General features: G+C 39.8%; 1 protein-coding gene across 2 annotated transcripts in view; it reads left to right on the top strand.

The window, feature by feature from the left end:
- Positions 1 to 24598, top strand: part of tub (TUB bipartite transcription factor) — a 41788-nt gene that overhangs the window by 7789 nt on the left and 9401 nt on the right. Inside the window, exons 1-4 of one of the 2 annotated variants that reach the window (XM_020098709.2) lie at positions 12665 to 13073; positions 20419 to 20470; positions 22266 to 22428; positions 23501 to 23638. In XM_020098709.2, coding sequence (XP_019954268.1) covers positions 13036 to 13073; positions 20419 to 20470; positions 22266 to 22428; positions 23501 to 23638 — 391 coding nt within the window. In that variant the 5' untranslated portion in view covers positions 12665 to 13035. Of the gene's footprint in view, positions 1 to 12664; positions 13074 to 20418; positions 20471 to 22265; positions 22429 to 23500; positions 23639 to 24598 lie in introns of those variants that run through there. The other variant, XM_069524380.1, reaches the window with a different exon arrangement.

The raw sequence follows: 24598 nt of genomic DNA, 5'->3' as shown, positions 1-24598 counted from the left end.
GAGCCGCCTCACTATACTCTGTTCTCTCTCTATTCTCTTCTCCGACAATGATTCATTCATTGAAAAAAATAGTCAATGATCTGAATATCTTGAATTTATTATCCAGGGCAGCAGGGCTTCATCCATCCATTGGCCAAGTATATTGACATGCAGAGCGTGAATCATTACATTACATTGAATTTCCTTCATTTCCCAAATCTTATCTTCTCTTATCTTATGATCCATTAGAATTGACCAATACAAACAGCAGAGGAAAAAACATCTGACTGGTTAACTGGCTAGTATTGTTAAATACTACATCTTTAACAATACTCAAAAGCTTTCCTGTACTAAGAGCATTTTAGAGAAGAATATTGGAAAGTAATGAGCAGACTCTGACATTTGATCTAAATGTGGGTGGATATGAAGAGAGATCACATCGGAGGTGAAAACCAGATCGAGGTCTGACACACTCAGAGTCCCTGTGGACAGCTGGTACCAAGAAAGGCGATAAAATTGATTATGATGACCCCCCCCCCCCCTCCTTCTTATTCCATGTGCTCTTGATTAGCTCAGCTCCCTCTCTCACTAACAATCCTTTCTGCTCCATAACCAGTGTCTCCAATAACTCAATTTATTCTCTAATTCCCGCTGCATTAAGCATGAACCATACATTACACTGAACGATCTTTAGAGCAAATGCAAAGCCTCTGTTTGTGAAATTAAGGTAAAATTGAGGTAAATATTTTTAAATGTTAAAATCTGAATCCTGTCATCTTGGATGGAAAGTAAAGGGCTCTCACGGCTTTCTAACACGTAATTCCTGAAAATTTGTTTAAGTTCAGCTTAGATAAAATGCCTTTAATCTTTTGGATTTAACTTTTTTTGAAACTCATGTTTTATATTTTATTGTATTCTTTTTTTAAAAAGGCCTGTAAATGCAAAAACTACTGGACAGATGTGATTATTGGTCAGGAGAGAGGCCAATTTGTGGATCATAATCAGAGAGCAGATTCAGGATATTTTTACAATTTTCTTTAACATTGAGGTTTTTTGACATGTACGTGAATTTCTGTAGAAGTAATTAATTTCGAAAGAAATAATTCATGGATCATGATAAATATCAAGTAGATTAATTAAATGGGGAATGTTTGGCGAAGGTATTTGATTTGCTTATTGCCATTGAAACACATTTGATGACTAGAGGAGACCAACGTTTCATGTTAAATTATAAATAATAGATAATACATTACAAAAACACAATAATCATATCAATTAAGACAGACACAATATTTTGCTATGAAATTTTAAAATCATCTCAGTGTAATGAAATGTTATTTTATTCAGTTGTTATTTTATTGCATTACTATAGCATGTGGGTCCTATTGTATATGTTATTCCAGCAGGTTTTCATTTCGAAATATTCTTTTTAAATCGTTACCGACCCAGCGAAACCTTTGTGTGACTTGAGTCAGATTCATATTGTTTCATTTTACACTGGCCTCCAAAGCTTTTTGTTAGTATACACAATACCCACCAGATAGTCTTTATTCAAGTAATAATACTAAATTGTAATTTCTACTACCTTTCAACAACGCTGAATGGAGATAGATGAAAGGTGACTTCCTTTCCAGCGGTCTGCTGACGGACTGTTGAGAACAGTGACCATGTTGGTTTGTAACGATGAATAGATAGTGGAGGATTACTTCGAGCAGCTGGGCCTCTTAAATACTTAAGCAGGTGCTGAGCAGCTCCCGGGAGACTGTGAGGAACATTTTGGAATTCATCTATATAACTTTTTGCTCTTTCATTGTACAATCATTAATTGTATTCATTCGTATGAACCCACTGTCCCCACTGTTCTCATTATGTTTCATCCAGTCTCAACTGTTTCCCTGCATAGATCTTCTGAAGATGGATGTGAGAGTGACATTTTATTTGTCTGTCTTAGAGGACAAATTGTTTCTCCTCTCCCTTGTCTTTAAAAGTCAAATAATCTTAGAACTGAAAAAGACCCATCCATCATCTATTCTGTTCATCCCTGTGAGGGTCGCTGGGGGAGCTGGAGCTTATCCCAGCAGACATTGGGCGAGATGCGATGTATGACCTACATGTATGATGTAGCCAACCACCAGGTGGAGATCGAGACGTTTTGGCTTCATTCTTTGGGAACTGTCATGTCGTTCATTTTTTCATACAGTCTATGACGCAGACACAAAAAAAGTCGGATTCAAACAAACAACCTTCGTGCTGTGAGTCAACAGTCCGAACCACTGCATCACCACTGTGACTGCAGAGGGAGTCTTAACTAACAGCAGAAGAAAACAAACACAGAATGTTGTGCAGAGCCAGGGTGGACAGCAGTTCTGTTTGCTTCATCGTTTCATCTTCATTTTCCTTCCAGCAGTTTGTTGACCGTGTTGCCTGAGCTTTGATGAGTTTCTCACTGTGTAAATTAAAAACCAAAATGACAGAACAGCCTGTTCTGTAATAACAGTGATTCAAAGATTCTTGTCTGTCACTGCCATGAGAAGGTAGGAAAAATAAAAAACGTGGACCCAGCAATACTCCAATACTTAATATTCCGTCTTTAAAAATTGTGTTAATGACGATCTGTGTCAGGATTTTAAATTTTGCATGTTTGTGCTGCAAACTGCAAAGAGTGAGGAACCAGTAATTGTTGAGGATTGTTGCAACGCCTGATTTTAATCATCTACAGAGCAGAAAAAAAGCTGTTTTGTCTTTTATTGTTTTTCATTTTTCATTACAAGAGCAAATGCAAAGCCTCAGGTTTGTGATATTAAGGTAACATTTTAAATGTGAAAATCTGAATCTAGCATCTTGGATGGAAAGTAAAGGGCTCTTAGGGCCTGCAGGAGATTTTCACACTGGTCCTCTAACACGTAATTCCTGAACATTTGTTTTAGATTAGCTTTTCCAGATGATGTTATCATCACTTGAAGTTTTCCATCAATCAACAAAATTTTATTTGACGAATCACAATCTCTGTCAAGAATAAGGAAAAACTACAGACAAAACAAACATAAACAGGGAAAAAAAGCCTCAGAGAGAGCAACATGTGAGGGATCCCTCTCCCAGGATGGACAGAAGTGCAATAGATGCCACATGTAACTGAGAACATCGACAAAATAACAATATCTACAACACTGATTAGAAGAAACAGTTTGTAACTTAATGTGTGTAAATGTTTAAAGTATTAGCACATAAGAAAATGTCTGATAGAAATGAAGGGAGCAGCAACAACAAATGAATTGAGGGGTTATTGTCAGTAATGGGAGTATGTGAGTAGGCTCAGCACTGTATAATATGAGTAAATGACTATTTAAAGTAGCTAATAATTAGCATGAGAAACACATTAATACACCTTGATTTCTATTCAGTTAAGCAGCTCCTGTCAGCCCGTGTGGAGCTGAAGTGCTGCTGAGTGTGAGCTCCCCTCCCTCGCTTGAAGTGAGCAGCTGAAAATGCAAAGCTTGACAGCGCCTCCTTGTGTTCATGTGTCCTCCCTACACCACTCTGTGAGTCCCTCTTCTGGTGAAGAAACATCAGCACAGCTGCTCCCTGAAACAACACAGTGATGTTACAGTAGATCACAGGCGCTGCCAGATGTCACTTAATCGCAGCTAGCAGAGGTGGTCGTCCATTTGCGTAAGAAGCGCCTGTGAGTCTCTTTCTCGGAGCAGATATTGTTGAATGGCCTCCTGAGACAGCTTGTAAATGATAATTAGTTTCCACTGTTGCCATGGCGACGGGACTGAACCAGCAGTGGGAGTGTGTGTGTGTCAGAGGAGGCGACAGGACACACAGAGAGGGACATCAGCCGCTGGCTCCTCGCAAAGCTGCTGAGTTAGGATTCAAGTGTCGCTGGTATTCACGCCGCAGTGTTCCCTCCACACCGCCCTGCTCCTGCCCGTTGAATTAAAAACATTCATTAGCTCTGCTCTCTCATCCGCAAGATCATCCGACAGTCACAGTGACACGGTCAGCTTCATGTTTCATTTAAAGGTTCGTCCACATGCGAGGACTTTCCATTTGAGGTTCTCTGTCCTCCTGTAACTCACTGTTTCATTTGCTCATCTGATCCTTGTCATTACTGGGAGGTTTCCAGACTGGTGGAGGGGATGGCTGTGAATGTTTGGCTCTGCAAAAACTCATTGGAGAGCAAAAAGATGAAACAGAAAAGAAGAGAGATTAAGTATAAGCACGAGCAGAAAGCTCTTAGAAACAGTGAGTCACATGCACATAATCCTCTAAAGATAGATACAGCACTCACACTGTGCAGCAGCAGACAAGAAGACACTCTTGTTCAACATCTCTGTCTCTCTCCGGCCATTCTGTCAGCAGGGTGTGAGATACTTGTGTGTCAGTGGGGCATTAACTTCTAACGAGACACATTAGGCTTTTGATGCTTTATTTATTCATGGTCTGTTAATGCCTATGTGACGTAATGACAATTTATTGCAAAGGGAAGGTCTGTGACAATTTGGTTATATATGATAAAAACACAAGTTGTTTTCATTGTCTCTTAAGAATAAACTGTAAACTTTTGTCATGTGTAAATTATAAAAGTGCATGAAAGCCCAATTCTTTAAACAGACAGCTGGCGAGGAATTAGAAACTGAGATCTTAAGCATTTTTGAAAATCAAACATCTTTGTTTGCTGTAGATAGAAATATCAATTCTAAGGTTTGTGAGCTGCGTGTGTAAGGGAGGAAAACCTCTCATGTGATTACAGTTTATTCTTAAGAGACAATGAATACAACATGCTTTTATGATATATAACCAAATTGTCACAGACCTTCCCTTCACAATAACTTGTATATATATATTTCACACTACATCCCTGCCAGGTAGTTTCTGGACTTTGAGGTTGCCAGCATTCATTCCTCTTGTCTGTGTGTCACCATTGCCTGTTGTAGTTTTGGAGACTGTCTATGCCCTGTCCTTTTTTTTGTTGTGTTTTTTGTCTTTGTTTTTGGATTTTGTGATTTTTGCTTGTGGATTCCCTGTGACCTTTTCATCACTGACTGCTTTCCTGCATGACTTCCTGCTTGAACTTTGAATTCTGTCTGATTCCTGCATGTGAGTATGTGTTCTTGGTTCACTCATCACACACACAGAGGGACAATCTGTCAGATGACTCATCATTGTATTGGGTTTTGTGTCTCTCATTATACTAGGCTGTGCATCTTTGTCTGTTGCCCTTGGATACCAGTGGTTTCCAGTTTAGCTCAAGACACAATCTCTTGGTTGTTGAAACGCTGAGGGGTCCATTCAGATCTGAGTGTCATTGGGGCAGGCATTGTTTATGTAATGGTTTGCAAATGTCATATTTAATGTGCTGTTTCTGTTGCTGAGCTTCAGCTTGCAAACATTATATCATCCAGTCTGGATTCACGATTTTGTTTCAATTCAGGCTTAAATTTGATTTCTAGAATGTAGGTTTAGGGTTAGGGTGGGTTTTATTTATATTTTTATTCAATAAAAATACAGATCATTTTATATTTTGCAGCTCTTATACCTTTAGTCAGCATACAAGCCACAGACACAGTTCTAAAGATGGATGACACGACAGCTTCAATCTGAATTGCATTTGATCGTTATCTTTAGACTTCAGAGTAGATAAAGCCACTGTATATAAGAATAAGAATAAGAATAAGAATGCCTTTATTGTCATTGAACAGGGTGTACAATGAAATTATAGCTGGTATATGATTCCTAGTGGGTTTTTTCATCAGAATGACACAGAATTGGGGTCGAATTATGCAGAAATGTATCCAGAATGTGCAGATGTGTGTTATTAGCTCATCTAATGATCACGCTGTGTATGCACAGGTGGCAGCAGCAGACTGTTCATACATAAACAGATCCAGCTTCGCTATGTGAGGGAGGATGCAGAGGAACTTTGGTGTGCAGAAGCAGTCTATCTGGTGGCCTCACTGGGACACTGGGACACTGTTTCATTCCAATGTGACATTTTCTAATCAAACCATGTTTTATGCATGCCCTCTGTTGGCCACTGAGAGATGAGGGATTGTTGATACACGGCCTGTGTGTGTGTGTGTGTGTTGTCCGTCCACCTGCTGATTCTTTAGCATAGTTTCATGCTGAGCTGAAGCCTTGAAGACAGAAGAACACAAACAGTCTCAGGTGCTTGTGGCCCCTGGGGGAATAAAAGCATAACAGAATTATACATTTAAATTCTCTACAATTTGTTTAGTACCAGCAAAGATCACATTGGCCACATTGGGGCGAATCAATAGAAGGCACACATTAGATTCAATCAATACTGGACATGAGCCAATGTGCTCTTTCACTTTTCATTCTTTTCATGCATAAGCTCAGACACAGTCGGCCTCTGAAGCTGTGATTTACTTTTCGCTCACACACACACAGTCCCTGTGTTTCTCTCCCTCTCTCTTCCTCTAAGATTTACAACTCGCCCTAAAATAAAGATGCCACTGTTCAAACAAAATCCCTCACAGCAACCTTCGTATACTGGCTTGTTGATTTTTTTGCCACCTACCACTGCTCTCAAATAGGTTTATCTGAATTGTCTATGAATGTTTGAAACCTTTTCAAGACCTTCATCTATAAATGACTGCATCGTATGCTGGATTGTATCCGGAACGTCGGCTGATTCACTGGAGGCCTCAGTGGGCTGTTTCTGGCTGAAAATTTGGAATTTTCATTCAGTATAGTCCAAATGTGTAATCAACTCTAACTACGATACATTTTCTAGGACAATTCAGAGAGGTTTCATTGTGAAATGATTGAGTGGCGTGCTAGCCTGGCACTATGGTGCGAATTGAACATGTTATCTGATTATGACAGAGATTTCTCAAGTAGACTCAGCAGAAGTTTGAATATGGATTGTAATCACAGTTTTGAAAAAGGCTTAAAAGCATCCGCAGCTTCTGCTTCTGTTTAATTTGCATTTTTGGCCACATGCAGAGTAGACAATCGCTTGCTTCTCTTTTAGGTGCATGCTAATGTTGTAGAACTTGAAGAATTTTTCCCTGTATGTGCACTTCTAAAAATCAGCCTGTGTACTGCGGTCTTCCCATGTTGGTCAGGCCCTTATATGTGCAACCACGGCAGTTGCCTGTTACACTCAAAGCATTTGCAAAAGAGTTATAAAACTCTATATTTATATTACTTTTTACTGTCATTGATTTATTTTTTTAACCAACATCAATTCTGATCATAAATACCTAATATTCATGAATTTTCAGTGATTTAATCATTTAAAGGTCCTGTGTGTAAGATTAAGGTGAAATGGAACTAAATTTAATGTAGAATTATCCTCATGATCCCATCTAAATTGTATGAATTGTAGTTTTCTTTACCTCAGATAAGGCCCTTTATATTTAAATACTTTATATTTATATCAAGGAGGTCCTCTCTACAGAGGCCACCATGTTTTTTACATTAGTCCAGACTGGACAAACTAAACACCTTTTGAGTTTTTATGCCAACTGAAGCTACCAAAGGTTCTTTTTCATGTTTGGAAGGAGAGGGTGAGGTGACGGGTATATTGCAACATGCAATTTCACGAATAGATATCACAAAATTCTATACACTGTACCTTTAAATAACATTTTCTTGATCAAAATATTGATTACATATGTGCAACTGGAGCAGTTTCCTATTACTCTCAATAGCTTGCGAATCCCCTTATTTTGCCTCCAACATCAAGTCGCGTACACTCATGAGATTTTGTGCCATCTGATATCAGTGGTCAGTGCGTATGCATAATTAAACATGTGTTATTAAACACCATCCATCCTCTTAATCCCGATGCTGACGTGTCTCTTTTAGTTTACACCCACTTCTTGCTGTCAGGATCCCCTGGCTCACCTCCAGGCTCTCTGTGAAGTGCAGTACGCTCCCATGTGTGAAGTGACGTAACGTCGATCAAGTCAGTGACTCACTCCTTAGCTGTGTCCTAATTGCCTCTTTGGAAGCATTTTGAGGCTGAATATGTCGTTAGAGTTTCTCTATCAAAGCGTCTATAAAAGCAGCGGGAAAATCATCTTTTTCTTCCCCAAATCTGGAGGACACCACCGGTTCATCTGTCAAAACTTGCTTCACAATGTCACCACACAGTGGTTATAGCTCATGGTGCATTCAGGCAGTTCTCATCTACTTGCTCTTACATGGCAAAGATAAGTTAAATTTCGAATAATTAAATAATAATCTTCCGATGCTGTGAGGCTGGCTGCAAATTATGAAAACACTTCATTTGAGCAGGTTGACCAGTTATTCTCAGAAAACCTTGCCAGCTGTCTGAGAAAAAAATGAAGTTTCTGTGAATGCAGTGAATCAGAGGTGTCACGGCGTGTTCCTCTGTCCCCTCAGACGCTGTCTTCGATCCCTTTTCGACCATGTTTGGTTTCCCCAGACCTGCCATTCTTCATCATCATTCCAGCTTTGTTCCTGTTCAAGTTTCAGATTTTTTTTCACAGTGTTTCTGTCTGCCTTCTTCAATCCATCAGTCTGGAAGCCTATTTCTACTTCAATAACAGTATCTTCATGGCACCTACCTGTCTTCGTGTGTTTGCATTTGGGTCCGGAAATGATTGAATTTTGACAGTACGCACTAACCACTGCAGATACTTCTTGTAAGGATGAGTTTATTGATTTGTTGCACACACACGTCAGCTTTTGGCTGTACAATCGTGCTTTTACAGAGGAGCTGCTCTGAGTGTGACATGTTGAGAGGCGTCCTCAATGCTATGGCCGGAAAAGGCTTTATCCAAGTGGCTTATGGACGTAATTAAAACACCCTGTCTTTGCACCTCCAGCACACTCATTTCTAGTCTTATCCTCAGTCAGGACTTGAGTTTGTGAACCTGCCGTCCCTAGTTTCAAAGGAAGAAGTTGAACTGTCCTTTTTCTTGCGGACTCATCTGGCTATCATCCTGAGATATCTAGGATTTAGAGCCCGTAGAAAGAAGCATGAGTCTCAAAGACGTCAATACCAAGCTGCCCGGCACCAAAGAGACTCAGCTGCCTAGCAACCCTGAGCCTCTGCTGCCCAGTGCCACAACCTACGCCCGGTTGGGCCCCCAGCCGAACCCTGAGTTGGCTGTCCACTTCCTGACTCTTCCTGCATCAGGGGTCCCAGCAGGTGTCATGTCTGTTCCTGTCTGTTCCTGTGTCAGAGCTCCCACCCCAAGTTTCGTCTGCTTCTTCATCGCAAATCCCAGCTGACACCTCCCTACCGCGCCTCCAACTGTCTGTCTAGACCCCGGGTCATCCGCCTGAGAGCTACTGCTCCACTCTGTTACTGTTCTTGAGTTTTTTCTCCCCAGTGTTCCTGCCTGCTACTTCCCAGCTGCCTGTTTCTCTTCAATTAAAGTGCCTTCACCTCGCCCGCATGTCTTCATGTGTCTCCATTTGGATCCAGAAATCATTGAACTGTGATAAGAGCTGGAAGAATCCAAGCAGAGATGATGGCAGCAGGAAACAATTATCCAAATGTACATGTAGTGCCAAACCCAATGTTGAACCTGTTGGTGTTGAGCAGAACAGTTTGTACAGGGACTTTGCTTTCGTCTGAAAAGGGGCCTGATATATTTCAAGGCCAGGCTTGTGAAATTGTGAAATGTGCTATGATACTGGATTTGGTTGATTTATGTGACCAGAATCCCCCAAAATACACTCGTACAAATGGTAAATGTCAGTCATCTGTTGCTACTTCCCTCCTGACTGATCGGGCTGCTGTATTATTAAGGCTTTGTGCTCTGCAGCTGTGTTTCAGGCTGAAAGACTTAGGCAGGCAGACACAAGCCAGAGATCCATTTTCACATCACTGTATGCCCTGTGTGCCAGAAACATTATTATAATTACTGATACTGCTGGCCTCCTGTTACCAACGATGAAATGCCTCTGGGAAAATTCGGTACAAACTCTGGACTGGAAAAAAAATTAATTTGTCAGGAGGATGTTATCGTTTGCTGTTTAATGCCGTAATGGCCACAAGGCCTGGGGGGGGGAAACAAAGAAGAAAGAAAACAGTCTGTTAAGTCCAGTAGGAGGGAGAGTACTCTTCAGTCTTAACCACATTATAAGAAAGTCGGCCTCCCTCTCACTTTCCAACTCTCGCATGACCAGAACTTCAAAGTCCTCCCTTCAGCATCAAATATTAAGCAGGAAGCTGCGCCTACACCTGTTCCTCAGCGGAGTGGCTTGTTCCATTTACATCCACTTTCATCACAGCAGCTGATATGTAGGCCACCTAACACAGAGACTCAACAGTTACTGTTATTGACACGACTGGTGCTTTATAACTTCCCTCTGTAAAAACTGTCAGAAAAACTCTGTCCTGCCACTTCACATTGCAGTCGGGGGGGATCAGTGCCTTTAAGGGCACAGGCAGAGTTGATGCGTGTTGACATTGGGGATGTCTCCTTTATCACTGTGCCATCCTGCTTCCAAAATACTGCGATGATTTCAGCAGGGATGACTGGTGCAGATTGTTTTTTCTTCTGTTGTTACTCATCACAATGATTGTACGGTAAATTACAAAACTCAAAAAAAAAACAAGGGTCTCTCAGGCTGTGTTATGAAAACGACTGTCTCTTTTTTAAGCTTGATGAGGGAAGACCGTGGGTTTTCTCAGAGGATGGATTAAGATTCTGTAATTTGCAGGAGCAGCAGCAGAGGTGTGTAGGAGAGTCATCTGACTTTCCTGCCTTCAACAATACAAACTGTTAACATGCTCCTCAGTCATTTAGTACAGTCAGATTTAACTCCTCTTTCTAAACAGAGCAGAATACATGTTAGATTCTCTATTAAACAAGGCATCAATCCAGATTTATACAAGAATTATAATTCCTGCCTTCTTTAAAAAAGTGTTCCACTTGATGGCCTAGGCCTTCATTTTGTGTAACTGGTGCTATACATGACATGGTGGGTGACTGTGTCATTTTAGGAAAGCTGATTTATGTCACTGTCATTTTTTCAACACTCTTGCTGTGTTTCAGTAGAAATAAACCACCTTTGTGACCTGACATTTTTGAAAGGCCATCACCACCTGAGAATGAAATCAATGTTCTCCTGTGTCATCAGTAAAGAGTGAGGAGTAGGTGCTGATGCTGACGGTGATATAGTGGAGAAGAAAATCAAGCTCTCTATATTTGACTTGATTATACCTAAAGATAATATTTGCTACTGTCAACTAATTGTCAACATCCTTCAGCAGGAAATGTCAATATTTGTGGAGCGCGATTTAAAAGTGACTTATTGTAAAAACCCCTTCAGATCTTCGATTCTACATTTTTATAATAGATTTTATTATAAAACAGGCCAATAGATATGAAATACAAAGGGAAAACTTTTTAAAACGAGAAGTGTTGCTGTTAGAATTTATATTTTAATTATAAGCCCAGTACTATGGATATTGAATGCCAATTATTAATTATTATTGCTCATACAGATCAATTCTGTTAGCTTTTTTTTTAATACAATTATTTTTGCTATGGACTTCACATATCTGAGACAGAAATATCTTTATTTCTATGTTGGTTTTTAGTAACATTTCATTTTCTTCTTCTTCTACCGGAGATGTTTGTTTTAGGTGTTCAATAAATAATGAGGGAAGATGCTTGAATGTCCTTATCGGACTGTTTCTTTACTGAACTGTCATTCTGCACAATGCTGGATGTTATATTACAGCTTCACTGTGCAACTTATCTGATCAGCCCATTACGAGGTCTGATCTTTGCAGGATGAACTTGATGCTCTAGGCTTCATGTGTTTGTGTGTGGTTTGGTGCATTAAATGTCCTAAATCTCAGGAGTTGGTACAACACATGATGCAAAATCAAGCAAATACAAGCTCTTGTCTGAGGCTGGACCTGTGAGTAATATATATTTTTCCCTCCAGAAGGATTTCAGATGATGTGAATTTCTTGAAATCAGTGCATGCATGGATCACACACCTAAAACTGAAATAATTGTGTGCTGATAAGAGTACTGACATAAAACTGGCGTCTCGCAAAGCGATGGTTTAACAGTGAAGGCCTCTCGGTTGAACTGTCTAAAGATGGACTCCTGAATAACCCTGGGAACACAGTGAGTGATGTGTGTGTTAGTGCGGTGACAGTGCGGGGTGGCCGAGCGAGGGCGGAAGCAGATGTGCGTGAGAGAGGTTCAGAGCTGTGGCACGATCACAGGGTGCCTTTGTCTGGCCGTAGAGAGGGTGTTGAATTAAAGGCTGTTAACACTAGTCTGCACAGTCATATGCTAATGCCTCATACTCTTAGAATAAATAAATTATGGTCCAGAAAACACATCTGAGTCCCTGCTTGAAATTCCTCATGCAACACAGACAGTGACCAAGAAAGATGCAGAAAGTGTCAGGGAGAGAGAGAGGGAGAGAGAGGGAGAGAGAGAGAGATTGCAGTAGAGAGAGAGAGGTTGCAGTAGAGAAAGGGGGGGGGGGTGGCAATGGACAGAAATAGCATAGAAGGAAATCAAAGAGGCAAAACAAAGGGGATTCTCTATAACCTTTTCCCCTTTTTTTGCGTAAAGCTTCGCTCTCTGTGCCGCTTTATAGGTGATGCCGCACGAGAGATAATGAGAGATAGATTGGACTAAGAGGTAGAGAGCGAGATTTGGAAGGAGGAGGGGAGGGGGGGGATTTAAAGGGCAAGAAACGGAGGGAGATTTAGATAGAGCCCCTACAGAGCCAGCGCAGAGCAGGAGCAGAGGCGGTGGATGGGAGAAGAGGAGAGGAGAGAGCAGCGTACACATGGAAGAGAGGAAAACGGCTGTTTCATGTGCTCAGCGTGCATGACGGAGGACTGTCTGGATTGTTGGGCATCTACAGCCCCACAGCTACAGAGGACATACACGAGGAAACCCAGGCAGGCTGGGGGGGATTTAGGACTGTGTGCAGAGGATGAGCAGGCGATGTGGGCTCTCTGGCTGTGATCGCTGTCCTCAGACACCCGTATAGCTTCTCACACTGGTGCTGTTGCAGGCCGTTAGCCTTGCAGTTAAGGCAGCAGTGAGTGATTGATACAGAATGAGCTCCAAGCACTCCTCCGACTGGATTCCCTACAGGTACTGTACTACATTCCTGGGAACACACAGGAAAGGGCACGGTGTTCATCTTTTGAAGCAGTGTGTGTGTGTGTGTGTGTGTGTGTGTGTGTGTGTGTGTGTGTGTGTCTGAGCGGGTGTTCAGTGAAGTGTGTGTCTGACGAGGAGATCAGACTGATAATTGGCACAATAAACGCAAACAATGTGAGATCATGTTCTTGTTTCTTAAAATGTTTCTCGTGCAATCATTATATTAGAAATATCAAAAATGTATATGATGCGAAAGATGCATGCTGCCATTTGGTTGAAATTTTTATTTTTCCTGCATAATTAGTCCACCTTTCATTAGTAAAACTGTCTATAACATAATTTAGTGAGCTATAACTGTGTTATCCGATTCAAAAGCTGAATTGTCATAAGTGCATGTTTTCTTATGCTTTGCTTTAAAGTCTCTGAGGAAGTTCCTGCCTTTGTGGGTGAACCTGTGTTTTATGTGTACAACTCTGCATCCATGTGACGTGTATTGGATCATGCTGAGAAAGTCATTTGTAGCAACTGACAGAAGTGTCCTTCTGTAAATGACAGAAATCGCACATTCATAAGCCTCTTGTTGTAGAAACCTCTATCAGCTCTCATCCTTTCACTAACGCTGCTGCTCTTACCTCTGATTGAGAACACCACTGCCATGATTTCCTGCTTACTTTGATGCCATTGGCTCATGGTTGCTATAAGTTACAGTGGCAATTCCAACATATATCTGAATTAGTCTTCATCGAGACAGCAGCGTTCAGGTCTGTGCAGAAATGGATTTTAAACTTTCTGGAAACCACTGATCTTCAGGAGTCACAACAAAATGAACAGCACAATGATTCCATGACCGGTGCAGTCGAGGGGTGAACAAATAATGCTGGACAACACAAACGGGACATTAATCATTGTCAGTGTCCAACAAGTGTCTTGATGCCATGTTGGTGTGAAGGTAGCAGAGAGAGTGGTGGTTTCTCAATGAGTTTTTCTCATCCTGTGAAGCTGCCATGAAAAATGCATGGGCCTCTGTGCGGAGTTGGGAGAGTCAGCTGCACTGTGTAGCTCTCCTCTCTCATTAGAGATAAACAGAGCGCGCATTCACAGAGATGATCAAAATGAAGGAACCATTTCTCACAAGCACAGAGATCAACAAAGAAATAGCAGCTGTTGTGCAGTGGTTCGTCTCTGTGGGGAGCAAATTCAGATTATTATTTCAGTAGCTGAATATCTTAAGTTCTGTATTTTTCCAGGACAGAACAGATGTCGTAAGCTATTGACAAAAAAACATTTGTGAAAATAATACTTTTGCCAAAAATGCACCGACAATTGATTCACTTTTTCAGAAAAACAGATGAGGTCGACTTACAGGACATTTATTTTCCACAAACTCTAGAAGTTTTCTTATAATGTCACAATAACAGCTTTATTTTTTTCTTTACATGCAAAGTCAGTGTCTGTCTGTGCTCATCAGTCTAATTCTCTCTAATTGCAGCACGCTCGTGAGAATTCATCATGTGTTTGGGTGTGTGTTGTTTTCCAGTGTTGCCAGGAACTGCTGCAAAATCCTCAGATCCTCAAATGATTGTCACACATATAAAACCCTGTGATGCATATGAAACTATTTTAAACGTGTGAAGAGCAGTGTCAGTGGCTGATGACAGGCTCCACCCAGCTCTGCCAAATCCACTTGTGACTCGCTCAGATGATGGAACACATTATTTTCTGAAGCCAATTTAACATTTTAATTCCTTTCATCATTTTGGTTCCATTCATTCTAAGAATAAAATTAAAATCAGTCCTGAATGTCACAGCATAATTGTAAGTAAAGTAGTAAATAGTATAGTTCCAATGAGGCAGCACAACTCAATGTATTCCTAAAATGTAAGCAATACAAATAATTTCAAAATGTTAGGAAGAGTAATTTACAAATATATTGTAAAATTGTAAAATCTTGGTGTACGTTGTGGGGTAGAGACAGGACACGATTTGAAACAGTCACATAATATGGGCATGCAGATAAATCAGATTACAGATCCACCGATTTTCTTTCTAAGAACTATGATTGACAGCATACACATACATTTTTCTAACTTTTCTTTAATAAATAATTAAATGAGAAAATATAGTTCTTTAACTGCATACTGATTTTGTGTGCCTTATAAAGGAAACATAAACTTTGTTTGGACACACAACCATCAAAATCTGCTGCTTAAAGCTGCTCACTTCTTGTTGTACCGCCATTTCCACCTATTTGGGTGTGAATACGTCTAAATTGATGGTTGTGGGACTTGTGCATGCATATCTCTAAAACTGTGGGGGGCAGGGGCTCTCCGTCTCTGCAGGTTGATGATGGTGTCATCAAGTGTAAATTTACTGGCACACAATCAGTTAACTGAGGCTGATTGGCCGGTTACTGGTCCTGATCAGGCTGAAAATTCTGACCCCTAAATCAGATCCTTGATTGTTATTCAAGCAAATGACCCTATAGGCCACACATGCAGTAGGTTATTACAAACCATTGTTATGATTTATTATTAGGTGAAACCTTGTGGCCGTCATGATGGGAGCAAAGGACGGCATCAGGTGACGCAGTATGAAGATAGAGTTCATGTTAGGAGGAGGTTGAGGTGGATGGGAGACAAGAGTTGGCACTATCACAGAAAACCACTGCATAGAATGAAAAATGTATCTGCTAAACCACGTGTCAAGCATTGTAACCATGACAACGAAGGTCCTCCAACATAAATAATTACTTAATTTAGCACGAACAGCGTTTTTTCTCTGAATTTAACAAAGCAGTTTCTGTGCCTGAATCCAACCAAACCAGGATTATTATCGTTACCACCACACTGAAGTGTGTGTGCAGCTGCCACTGGCTCACTGGCTTGTTCAGGTCTGGTGACGAGGATCTAGTGACCAAATCACGGCTTTATTAATAAATACTTGCATTTGACCCAGCAGATCCTTTCTCTCTCACTGTTGTTGTTTCATGACAGACGGGATCTTTTCCACCTCACATTTTAAATTGCACTGTGTTGAACTGGCACTCAGTAGAGCACCTCACTCCACCAAGGTCCAGCAATCCTCCTTAGTTCAACCAAATTCCACATACTCTTAGATATCAGTCAAACATGTCTGATTTTTGTTTTTTCATCAAGATCCATGAATGATTCCCTTTCTTTGTCTGGATCTGTCCCAAAGTGTAGTCACTTCTTTCTTTCCCATTCTTCTCTCGAGTTTTGTGGAAATCACAGACAGGGGTGACACATTTTGGCAAAGGTCACTATTTAGCTTTAAGAGAGCTTCCTATAAACCTTATCATCAGTGTGACCGGAGACTCTTCTCAATAATGAGCTGTTTGACCTCCACTGAACCAGCTCTGTTTGTGTCATTATCTTCCTGTGTGATGCCTATTCACGCACTCCATTACTCTGATTGCAGACATTGAGTGCTTTGTTTGTCTGTATGTCTGACAGAGAGGGGGAGGTAAATATTTTTTATTGCGTTGTGTGGGCCCATGTCATCAAACAAGAGTCAGAGACACAGGTTAATATTCATTGACTGAGTTTACAGGCTGTAGCTGCAGAACTGACTGCCCGCTGTCACGTTTGACAAACCACCTGCTTTATTTATCACGCACCGTCCATTTCCTGCGGTTAAATGAGCGGCCAGATTAAAATATGACAAGCTATAATTTTCATGTTATAATTCAAAAACATACTTGGAAATGCATTTTGCTTCAATTCTTTTCCAACTAGCCGTCCTATTTTCTTTAGACAAATTGTGCAATCAACCGTCCATATGCCTGCATTTATTTCTTGGATGTCCTATTTCTAAATCTTTCATTATTCATAAAGGTTTATAATTGTTGAGAGCATAGACTTGCTGCAGTATAGGTCAACCTGCCTCCTCCATGTTAGCAGGTAGGATATGAACTAAAATACAAATTACATGTCAAATACATTTATCTCAAAGATGGTGTTTTCCAGTAACTTTGGTTTTACTTGTTAATTTAATGCTACAAAACGGGTGAAACATCATGATTGACCTCCCTGCTGCGGCTTTGCAAGAAGGCGAAGTTCGTCCCCGAGATATTTTGGCTTCATGTCTGGATTGTGGGACAAACTGGAGACGCATTCTCCCTCTTTATATACACAGACATAGATAGATAGATAGATTCTTGTAAAACATTTCTCATAAGGAAACATATGTATACAACACCTGTACATTCAGAACACACATATATCCCATAAAGTAAAACATTACTGTCCTGTTGAAGGCAAAATGAATTATAACAATCCTGAGGAAAAATCACAATCTGTATTGATAAATATATATATATATATATATATATATATAAAACTGAATGCTTACAAAATAAATCAATTACAGTCATAGTTAAGAGTGCTGAATAAAACAACAGCCTAATTGTCTCACTCGTCATACATCAGCACAAACCTCTCATCTGGAGGAAAGCTCTCATTGGCCTCTAATTAGGAACCACTGAGGTCTCTTAGGGATCTGAAAGGAAAGACTCACTGAAAGAACAATCAGTGAGTGTATCGACAATGGTTTAAAGCTCTGGTGGTCAAACACACTGGAAGCAGGAAACATCCAGCCAATCACTGGTGCTTTAAACCTGACTCTGTGCTACAACCATGAAAATATTAGAATTGTGCAGAAGCACAAGGAAAATGTGGAAATTGCTGTTTTCTGGCACAGAGACGTCATTTAACAATGTTACTGAGGAAAACAGGCATCTGTCAGAATTTAATTGTGTTTGTGGAATTTACGTCACAAATACGGCAAATATGACTAAAGATGATGAAACTCCCACAAGAACACACCACTGATACATTTTTATTGAGGTCATTGTAAAAACTGGAAAAGATACGGTCCAACAAAGAGCTATCGTAATGCTATTTTTATTATTTTAATTTACATTAATATAATTTTGTAAATAGCCGTCCATTTAAAGTAAAGAAATGTGAAATAACAATATTATTCTTGTCATAAATTGATAAGTTGGATTTAGATTTTATGATTCTTGGTCAGATAAAGAAAAGAATTAGTCTCTGTTTTGGTAGATTGCTATTTCCATTTACACCAGTTCTTAGTACAGTGGATTTCCTCCACTGTCTATTTATTTGTTGGTTTGTGGACAGAATTGGTTTCCTTCAGGAAACAAAACCCAAACATTTTGTGTGTGTCTGTAAGTGTATACATTAACAGACACTTGAAGTATTTTTGTGTTGGAAAGAGAATCGGAGGTCAAGCTGAAATCATTCAGACGTTCATTGTTTGTGCTTCACTGAACATTAGGCATCTGCTCTGGCCACTGACATTACGTCTGTGTGCAGGGCGTGCACCACCAAATCAAATAATGTTCAAGTCAATACTTATGTTCTGGTCGAGAAAGATATTAGCCAGTTACATTTGCTCAGCTAAGCGATGTCAGAGAATCCTCTTGACAGGCTGACATCACATGCGCATGATGTTGTGAAGTAAATTGTGCACGATGTTGTCTACAACATTTTCTTCCAATGTTTCCTTTTGTGACATATTAGATTTGCAGCAGAGGACACAGGAATGTACACATGGGCAGCAGCATGTGTCAACACTAACAGCATAACTGGTGGAAAACACCTGTAGAGCTCACAGGATAAATACTGCAGCTAACAATGAAGTTGCGTGATCTAGTTTGTGGTGATATGCAGCACACATCTAATCCCATCTCTTAACAAGATCTCAGTTGTCACCAACACTGGCTAGTTGAGTTTAAAAATGAGCTCCAGAACATCACTGGAACGATACTGAGCATATGGACGGCAGAGAGATGCATGTTGAGTTTGAGACATTTCTGTGGATCTTTTGATGTTTCTTCCCTTTTCAAAAAAAATTCCAGGTGCTTTTCTCAACGTAGGAAGAAATAGAGTATAAAATGAAACAGCTGCTTTTCTAGCAACAATGGCTGAAGACTCAATACTCTGAATGTCAAGTCAAGTTGTGCATTTTTGTTGATACAGCCCCAAATCCTAAATGTGTCTGCACAGTGTGTGCAGCATATGACAACCAGCATCCTCACAGCCTCTGTCTCTTTGCTCTTGTTGTGCCAGACGCTGCTGTCCTTATGTTCACTGAAGACTTCTCAAGTGTGTATTCAAATAAAAACTGTGACAGTGTTGTTCTCTGCAGTTTAACTTAATCTCTGCACTTGCACCTCCAGTCACTCTTGGCTTATATAATGTCGACTTTTCACATTCTGAGCTGCAACACTTTTTTTAAAAGCGAATGCAAATGAACTTACAATGGCCTGTCAAACATTTCATAACCCATAATCTACCACTCAGAAACCCAAGAGGAATCCTGGCGTCTCAATGTGAGGAGAAGTTTGTCTGTATGCAGAGAAGGGAGACACAGACAGAATTGCTCTGGTCAAACCCAGGACGTCTTGGTGAATATCACCTCACCAATGGGAACCAAGATTCCCTCAAACTGCTCCTCCTCGGTCTCTAATGTTTTTTTCACCCTGGAAATGATTACATCAGTTCCACATTATGTTCAAGTGAAGTCTCTGATTAGTTAAGTGGCAGCTTTGTAAGAGTCTGCCCGGTTCTTTTTATAGAAGGAGAGTTATATCTATCAAAGTACACATGTTCTCATTAGACTGTTTCACTGCCTGATGAGCCACCAGTAGATATAAAAGGGACAAGAAGCTACGACGCTGTTATCTCAGTGTGTCTGTTCCCTCTTTAAAATGGACTAGTGCATTTTTATTGTTGAGTCTGTTGCCTTGTGGTGAAGTGTGTATGCTCTTCTGTGTGTATTTAATTAATTTATATATGATTCTGTGTATTTGGAATCAATATTTAATAAAATTCATTTGATAAGAGTTGGAACATGTGGACATGAGGTGAATGAAGGAACTGGATTAGCGATGGGCCTTTGCTGATATGTGCTAACTGATTTGTAGTTATAGTTAAAAGTAGAATGCATGAAGCCCCCTCTTAATGAGTTATTTTAGTTTAGTTTTAGCTTGAAGTCAAAATGGAAAAAAAAAAGTCTTGCAGCAGAAACAAATGTCTTGTTTCCTGTGTGTATATATATATATATATATATATATATATATATATATATATATATATATATATATATATATATATATATATATATATATATATATATATATAATGGCAATGGCTTTAAAATAATGTTTAATTTTCTGTTGCAGTTCCAGATTAAAGGAGCTGAATTAACTAAAGCAGTTTGGAAAATCTTGTTGATGATTACAATCATCATAAATATCTGAGGAGAACCTTCTTTGCTCTTTTCTTTGCAGCACTTTAGACGACGAGGGCACCAACCTCCGGCAGCAGAAACTGGACAGACAGGTACGTCTTTCTTCTTCTGTTGCTCTCGCATTGAGGATAACAGACAAAAACAATTGTTATAAATTGGCCGTTTTATCAGGATGTCAACTTACGCTTGCTTCATTATGGGGCCACAAATAGAGAGCCAGGAGCTGTTATCTTTCTGTGTAAAGACCCAAGTTCAGTAAATCAGTTCATAACATGCACAACATATGACACAGATCAGTATTAACATACATTTTTAAGATGATATCTTAGATAATTATCTTTGCATGACATTTTTTAAACAGTGCTTTGCAGTGCTTTGTTTTTCTCCCACACTGTACCTGTTTTTAATTACCAGCAGGAAGTGGTCCCTGTAAATTCTGGGTTGTATTATAAAATGTTAAACCTCAAAGCAAATAATTAATAATAAATAAAGTAAATTAAATAAATGTAAAATTCACCTAAATAAATCACTCACTCTGCAGGTTGAACATTTTCAGTTGTTCTCTAGACGCAGTGAAAACGTTTGTTTCTGGTGAAGCTTAATAATGTGAATGGAGTATTGTAGTCAAAACTCTTGTGATAGATTAATTAAATGCTCCTGTAATCTTTTCCTAATTAGACTATAGAGTGACTTTCCATCTGTCACATACAACTGAACTGTCATCCACACTTTAATGGATGAGGAATACTTTTTATAACCTAGTTACTCACTTGACCTATAGCTGTAAAAAAAAAAAAGCAATATCTTTAGGCCTGTAAATTCTATGAAACAAGCTATAATTGATGGATTGCCTTATTAATTACAATAAAGTCAATGAACGTTTGGATTAATGACTCGAGGCATGCTAATCTTATTAGCTCTTAATTTAACTCTTCTGTCATGATGAGGACTCACACAGAGTTGAAATTACACTGTGATGCAAAAACAGAAAATCTTTTATTGGTTATTTCTCATTTGTAAGTGATTTAGAAAAAGGAAGAAAAGCTTAGCTGCAGCACAGAGATGTAACATAAAGTTCATGTTAAGTGAGTTGCCTTAATCTTCAATCCCATGCACCGTGTAAACGCACCTACACTGTGTTTTGTTAGCAGCCACTGGCCATCACTGTCCTGGCAAAGATGAGAGCTTTGGAGAACATACTCTGCAGCCTGACTTCTCCTCTAATAGAAACCTTCAATATTTGATGAGCTCTGGTTTGAAGACATGCACAGTTAGACAGTTACTCCAAATGAATAGCTATATCCGGCCTCAGGACAAAGTGGTTTGGACAGCACGTCCTCAAATGTCTTCAGATTGGCTTAACAGCGATGTCTGGGACCGCTGCTTTTAAAACCCAAACTCAGTGATTGACCGCACTGTGAAGAAAATATGTAAAGCCTCATAAGAAATGATCACAAACGGGTTCAAACAGAAGAGTGTTTTGTATTGCGTATCATGTTGGAGAGTTACATCTCTTACAAGAAGTCTCTCACAGCCGTTACATATTTTATTAAACATAATTGAGGTGATTTTAGACAATTAGCATCTACATAATTACATAATCATCAAGTGAGGTAATCGTGGTTTCATTCCTTATGGCCACCGAGGCCCGAATGTCCCCCTAAATTATATCAAATTGCACACAGTCATAGTTATGCCTGTTCATTCAATCAAGATCCTTTTTATTACTCTTTGTGAATATGTCTAAAAAAGAACCACAGGAAAATAAATCCAGGATCTGCCCCTTTGTCCTGATCCGCACCAAAATTCACTGGGTTGTTACAATAACAAGAGGATGTAACTTCTTTCACACGGTGTCTTCATTATGTGTCTGTTCCTCTACGACAGCGAGCGCTGCTTGAACAGAAGCAGAAGAAGAAGAGGCAGGAGCCTCTGATGGTCCAGTCGAACGTGGACGGGAGGTCTCGTGCTCGCCGCACCAAGCAGAGCGAGGAGCAGGCTCCGCTGGTGGAATCCTACCTCAGCAGCAACAGCAGCACCATCTACCATGGTAAGAAACACCTGTGCTGCTCTGTTGAATCACAGAAAGCTCAGAGAGAGGATTTATGGATTGAACAAATAACTACTTGTTTGATCAGCCTGTTTGGAGGAGATGTTTGTTCTTGTGCCCAAAGAGATAAGAGATTTTTATCTGTTGCAGTTTTTGTTTCTTTTCTCACTCTAAACTACAAGTAGCACATTTACCAAACAATGTGTAATAAAAAAAGAACAACAAAAATATTACTATTTTAAATAAGCCCATGCAGAAACAATATTCTGTGCCAGTGGCAGATCAAGGATTTTTCTAAATCGGGGGTCACAACACACACAGAGGGGCCAATTATATGTCCAACATCCATGCACAGTTCCTGACTCAGTAAGATGCACATTTAGGTCATTTCTTGTTTACTGCTAGTTCTGTACACATCATTGAATATATTTTGAAAATTCTTCCTGCACATTGTGAACTTCCAAAAAGCCTCAAAAAAATAGTAAGTGAGTAAGGAATAAGTGTTTTTTTAATCTGTTTAAAAATAAAAATAGACACGACAGGAGCAGGGATCCACCCCTGTTGTACAATCTATTGCTGTAACGGTTATGTTGTTTTTTTTACTGGGATTGATGAGGTCATCTTATCTGCTCACAGAGACAAGACAGATCAAATCCTCGTCTCTGAAGGACACTTCCTGTTCTCCAGGCCCTGAACTGTCACATTTATGACAGACAGAAGATGAAATGTATTAATGTTTTGGTCAAAAAAGAAATTACTCATTTTAGCACTGCTAGGGAAAAGCAGGAGGTGGTTTCTCAGTTCTTTTAGTGAGCTAACATAAATATAAAATATATATATATATATAAAATTTGTGACAATTTGTGACTTAGTCTGACATAATTAAGATAGTAAAATGTCTTAACCTACTTTAAAGAACTTTTCCTTCTTATCACATAATAATAAAACAATTCTCTATAAGAGTAAATTTATTGGATCTCAACCTTGTTCTCCATGTTTTTTCTCTTTTTGTCCCCGTCCTCGGTGATAATCCTGCGTGTGCACTGCTGGTCATCTTCATCCCTGTGTTTAGTGCAAGAGGCTGAACAGGAGGAGGTGAAGGTGATGGCAGACGTGCAGCCGCCTCGCTCGGCCAAAAAAGGCAAAGCATCGGCCAGCTCCACTCCGCAGACAGGCAGCGACAAGAAGGAGAGAAAGGGAAAGCACAAAGGTCAGTCTGTGGGTATTAAGACAAGCGGGTTGTCAGACAAAGTGAGAGAATAGATGGAGCTGAGATGAACGGACAGGCGAGCTGCCAGAGGAGAAGACTGACAGGTTGAATTAGAGAGGAGGAGGAGGAGGTCAGAAAAGGTAAAGGTAATAATAACTAAAAGGACAGAAGATGTTTGAACTATAAATCTATTGGTTCAATATTTATAGTAGAAACACACAAAAAGCATCTTGTATGTCTTGCCTGCAAAAATTAGGATATGGAGGAGTTTTCAAAGATATTGTTCTTGGTTTTAATGCATTCATGATAAACCACAGAATAAGCCGACTTAGTCATTGGAGAGGTCCACAGTGTGAAAGAGCAGAGGCCAAATCCCTCTATAATCCAGCTGCTGCAACCGTCTGTTCAAGCCTTCTTTGCAGTCTGCAGATAATACATCTATTCAAGTCACATCTGGCAACAAACACAGCTGCTGAGACTGGCCTCTTAGCCACCGCTGGGGTGTCCCGCCTGTCAGAGCTCCACTGTCTGTAATGAAGTATGACAGTCTGAGTGCTGTCGGCCTGCTGACACACCACAAGTGCACATATAAATCAGTCTGTAGATGGATGAGGAAAAAACTTTCAACTATATTTACAAAGATTTGATTTGTTCCCTTTTAATGCTGAACTGACGTACGAAGAACCCAGTCATATTATACGACTTAAGGTTTTTAGCGGAAATTACCTCACTTCTACCTCCATGCAGGAGGTTTAGTTACATCTACATCTTAACAACATAACACAAAAATAACATGGACAGATTACCATTAAACTTGATGGAATGATTCGGTATGAATTAGGGAAGAATCCATTAAATTTTGGTGCAGATCTGGATCAGGGGGTGATTTCAACTTTTATCATTGTGAGATGATGTTTTCTTACTTATTTTTTTTACATTTTCAACATTTTCATAGGGAGT

The sequence above is a fragment of the Paralichthys olivaceus genome, chromosome 1 (genome assembly GCF_024713975.1).
Source record: "Paralichthys olivaceus isolate ysfri-2021 chromosome 1, ASM2471397v2, whole genome shotgun sequence".
Lineage (NCBI taxonomy): Eukaryota > Metazoa > Chordata > Actinopteri > Pleuronectiformes > Paralichthyidae > Paralichthys > Paralichthys olivaceus.
The sequence above is the reverse complement of the archived record's forward strand: the minus strand, read 5'-3'. Positions and strand labels throughout refer to the sequence as shown.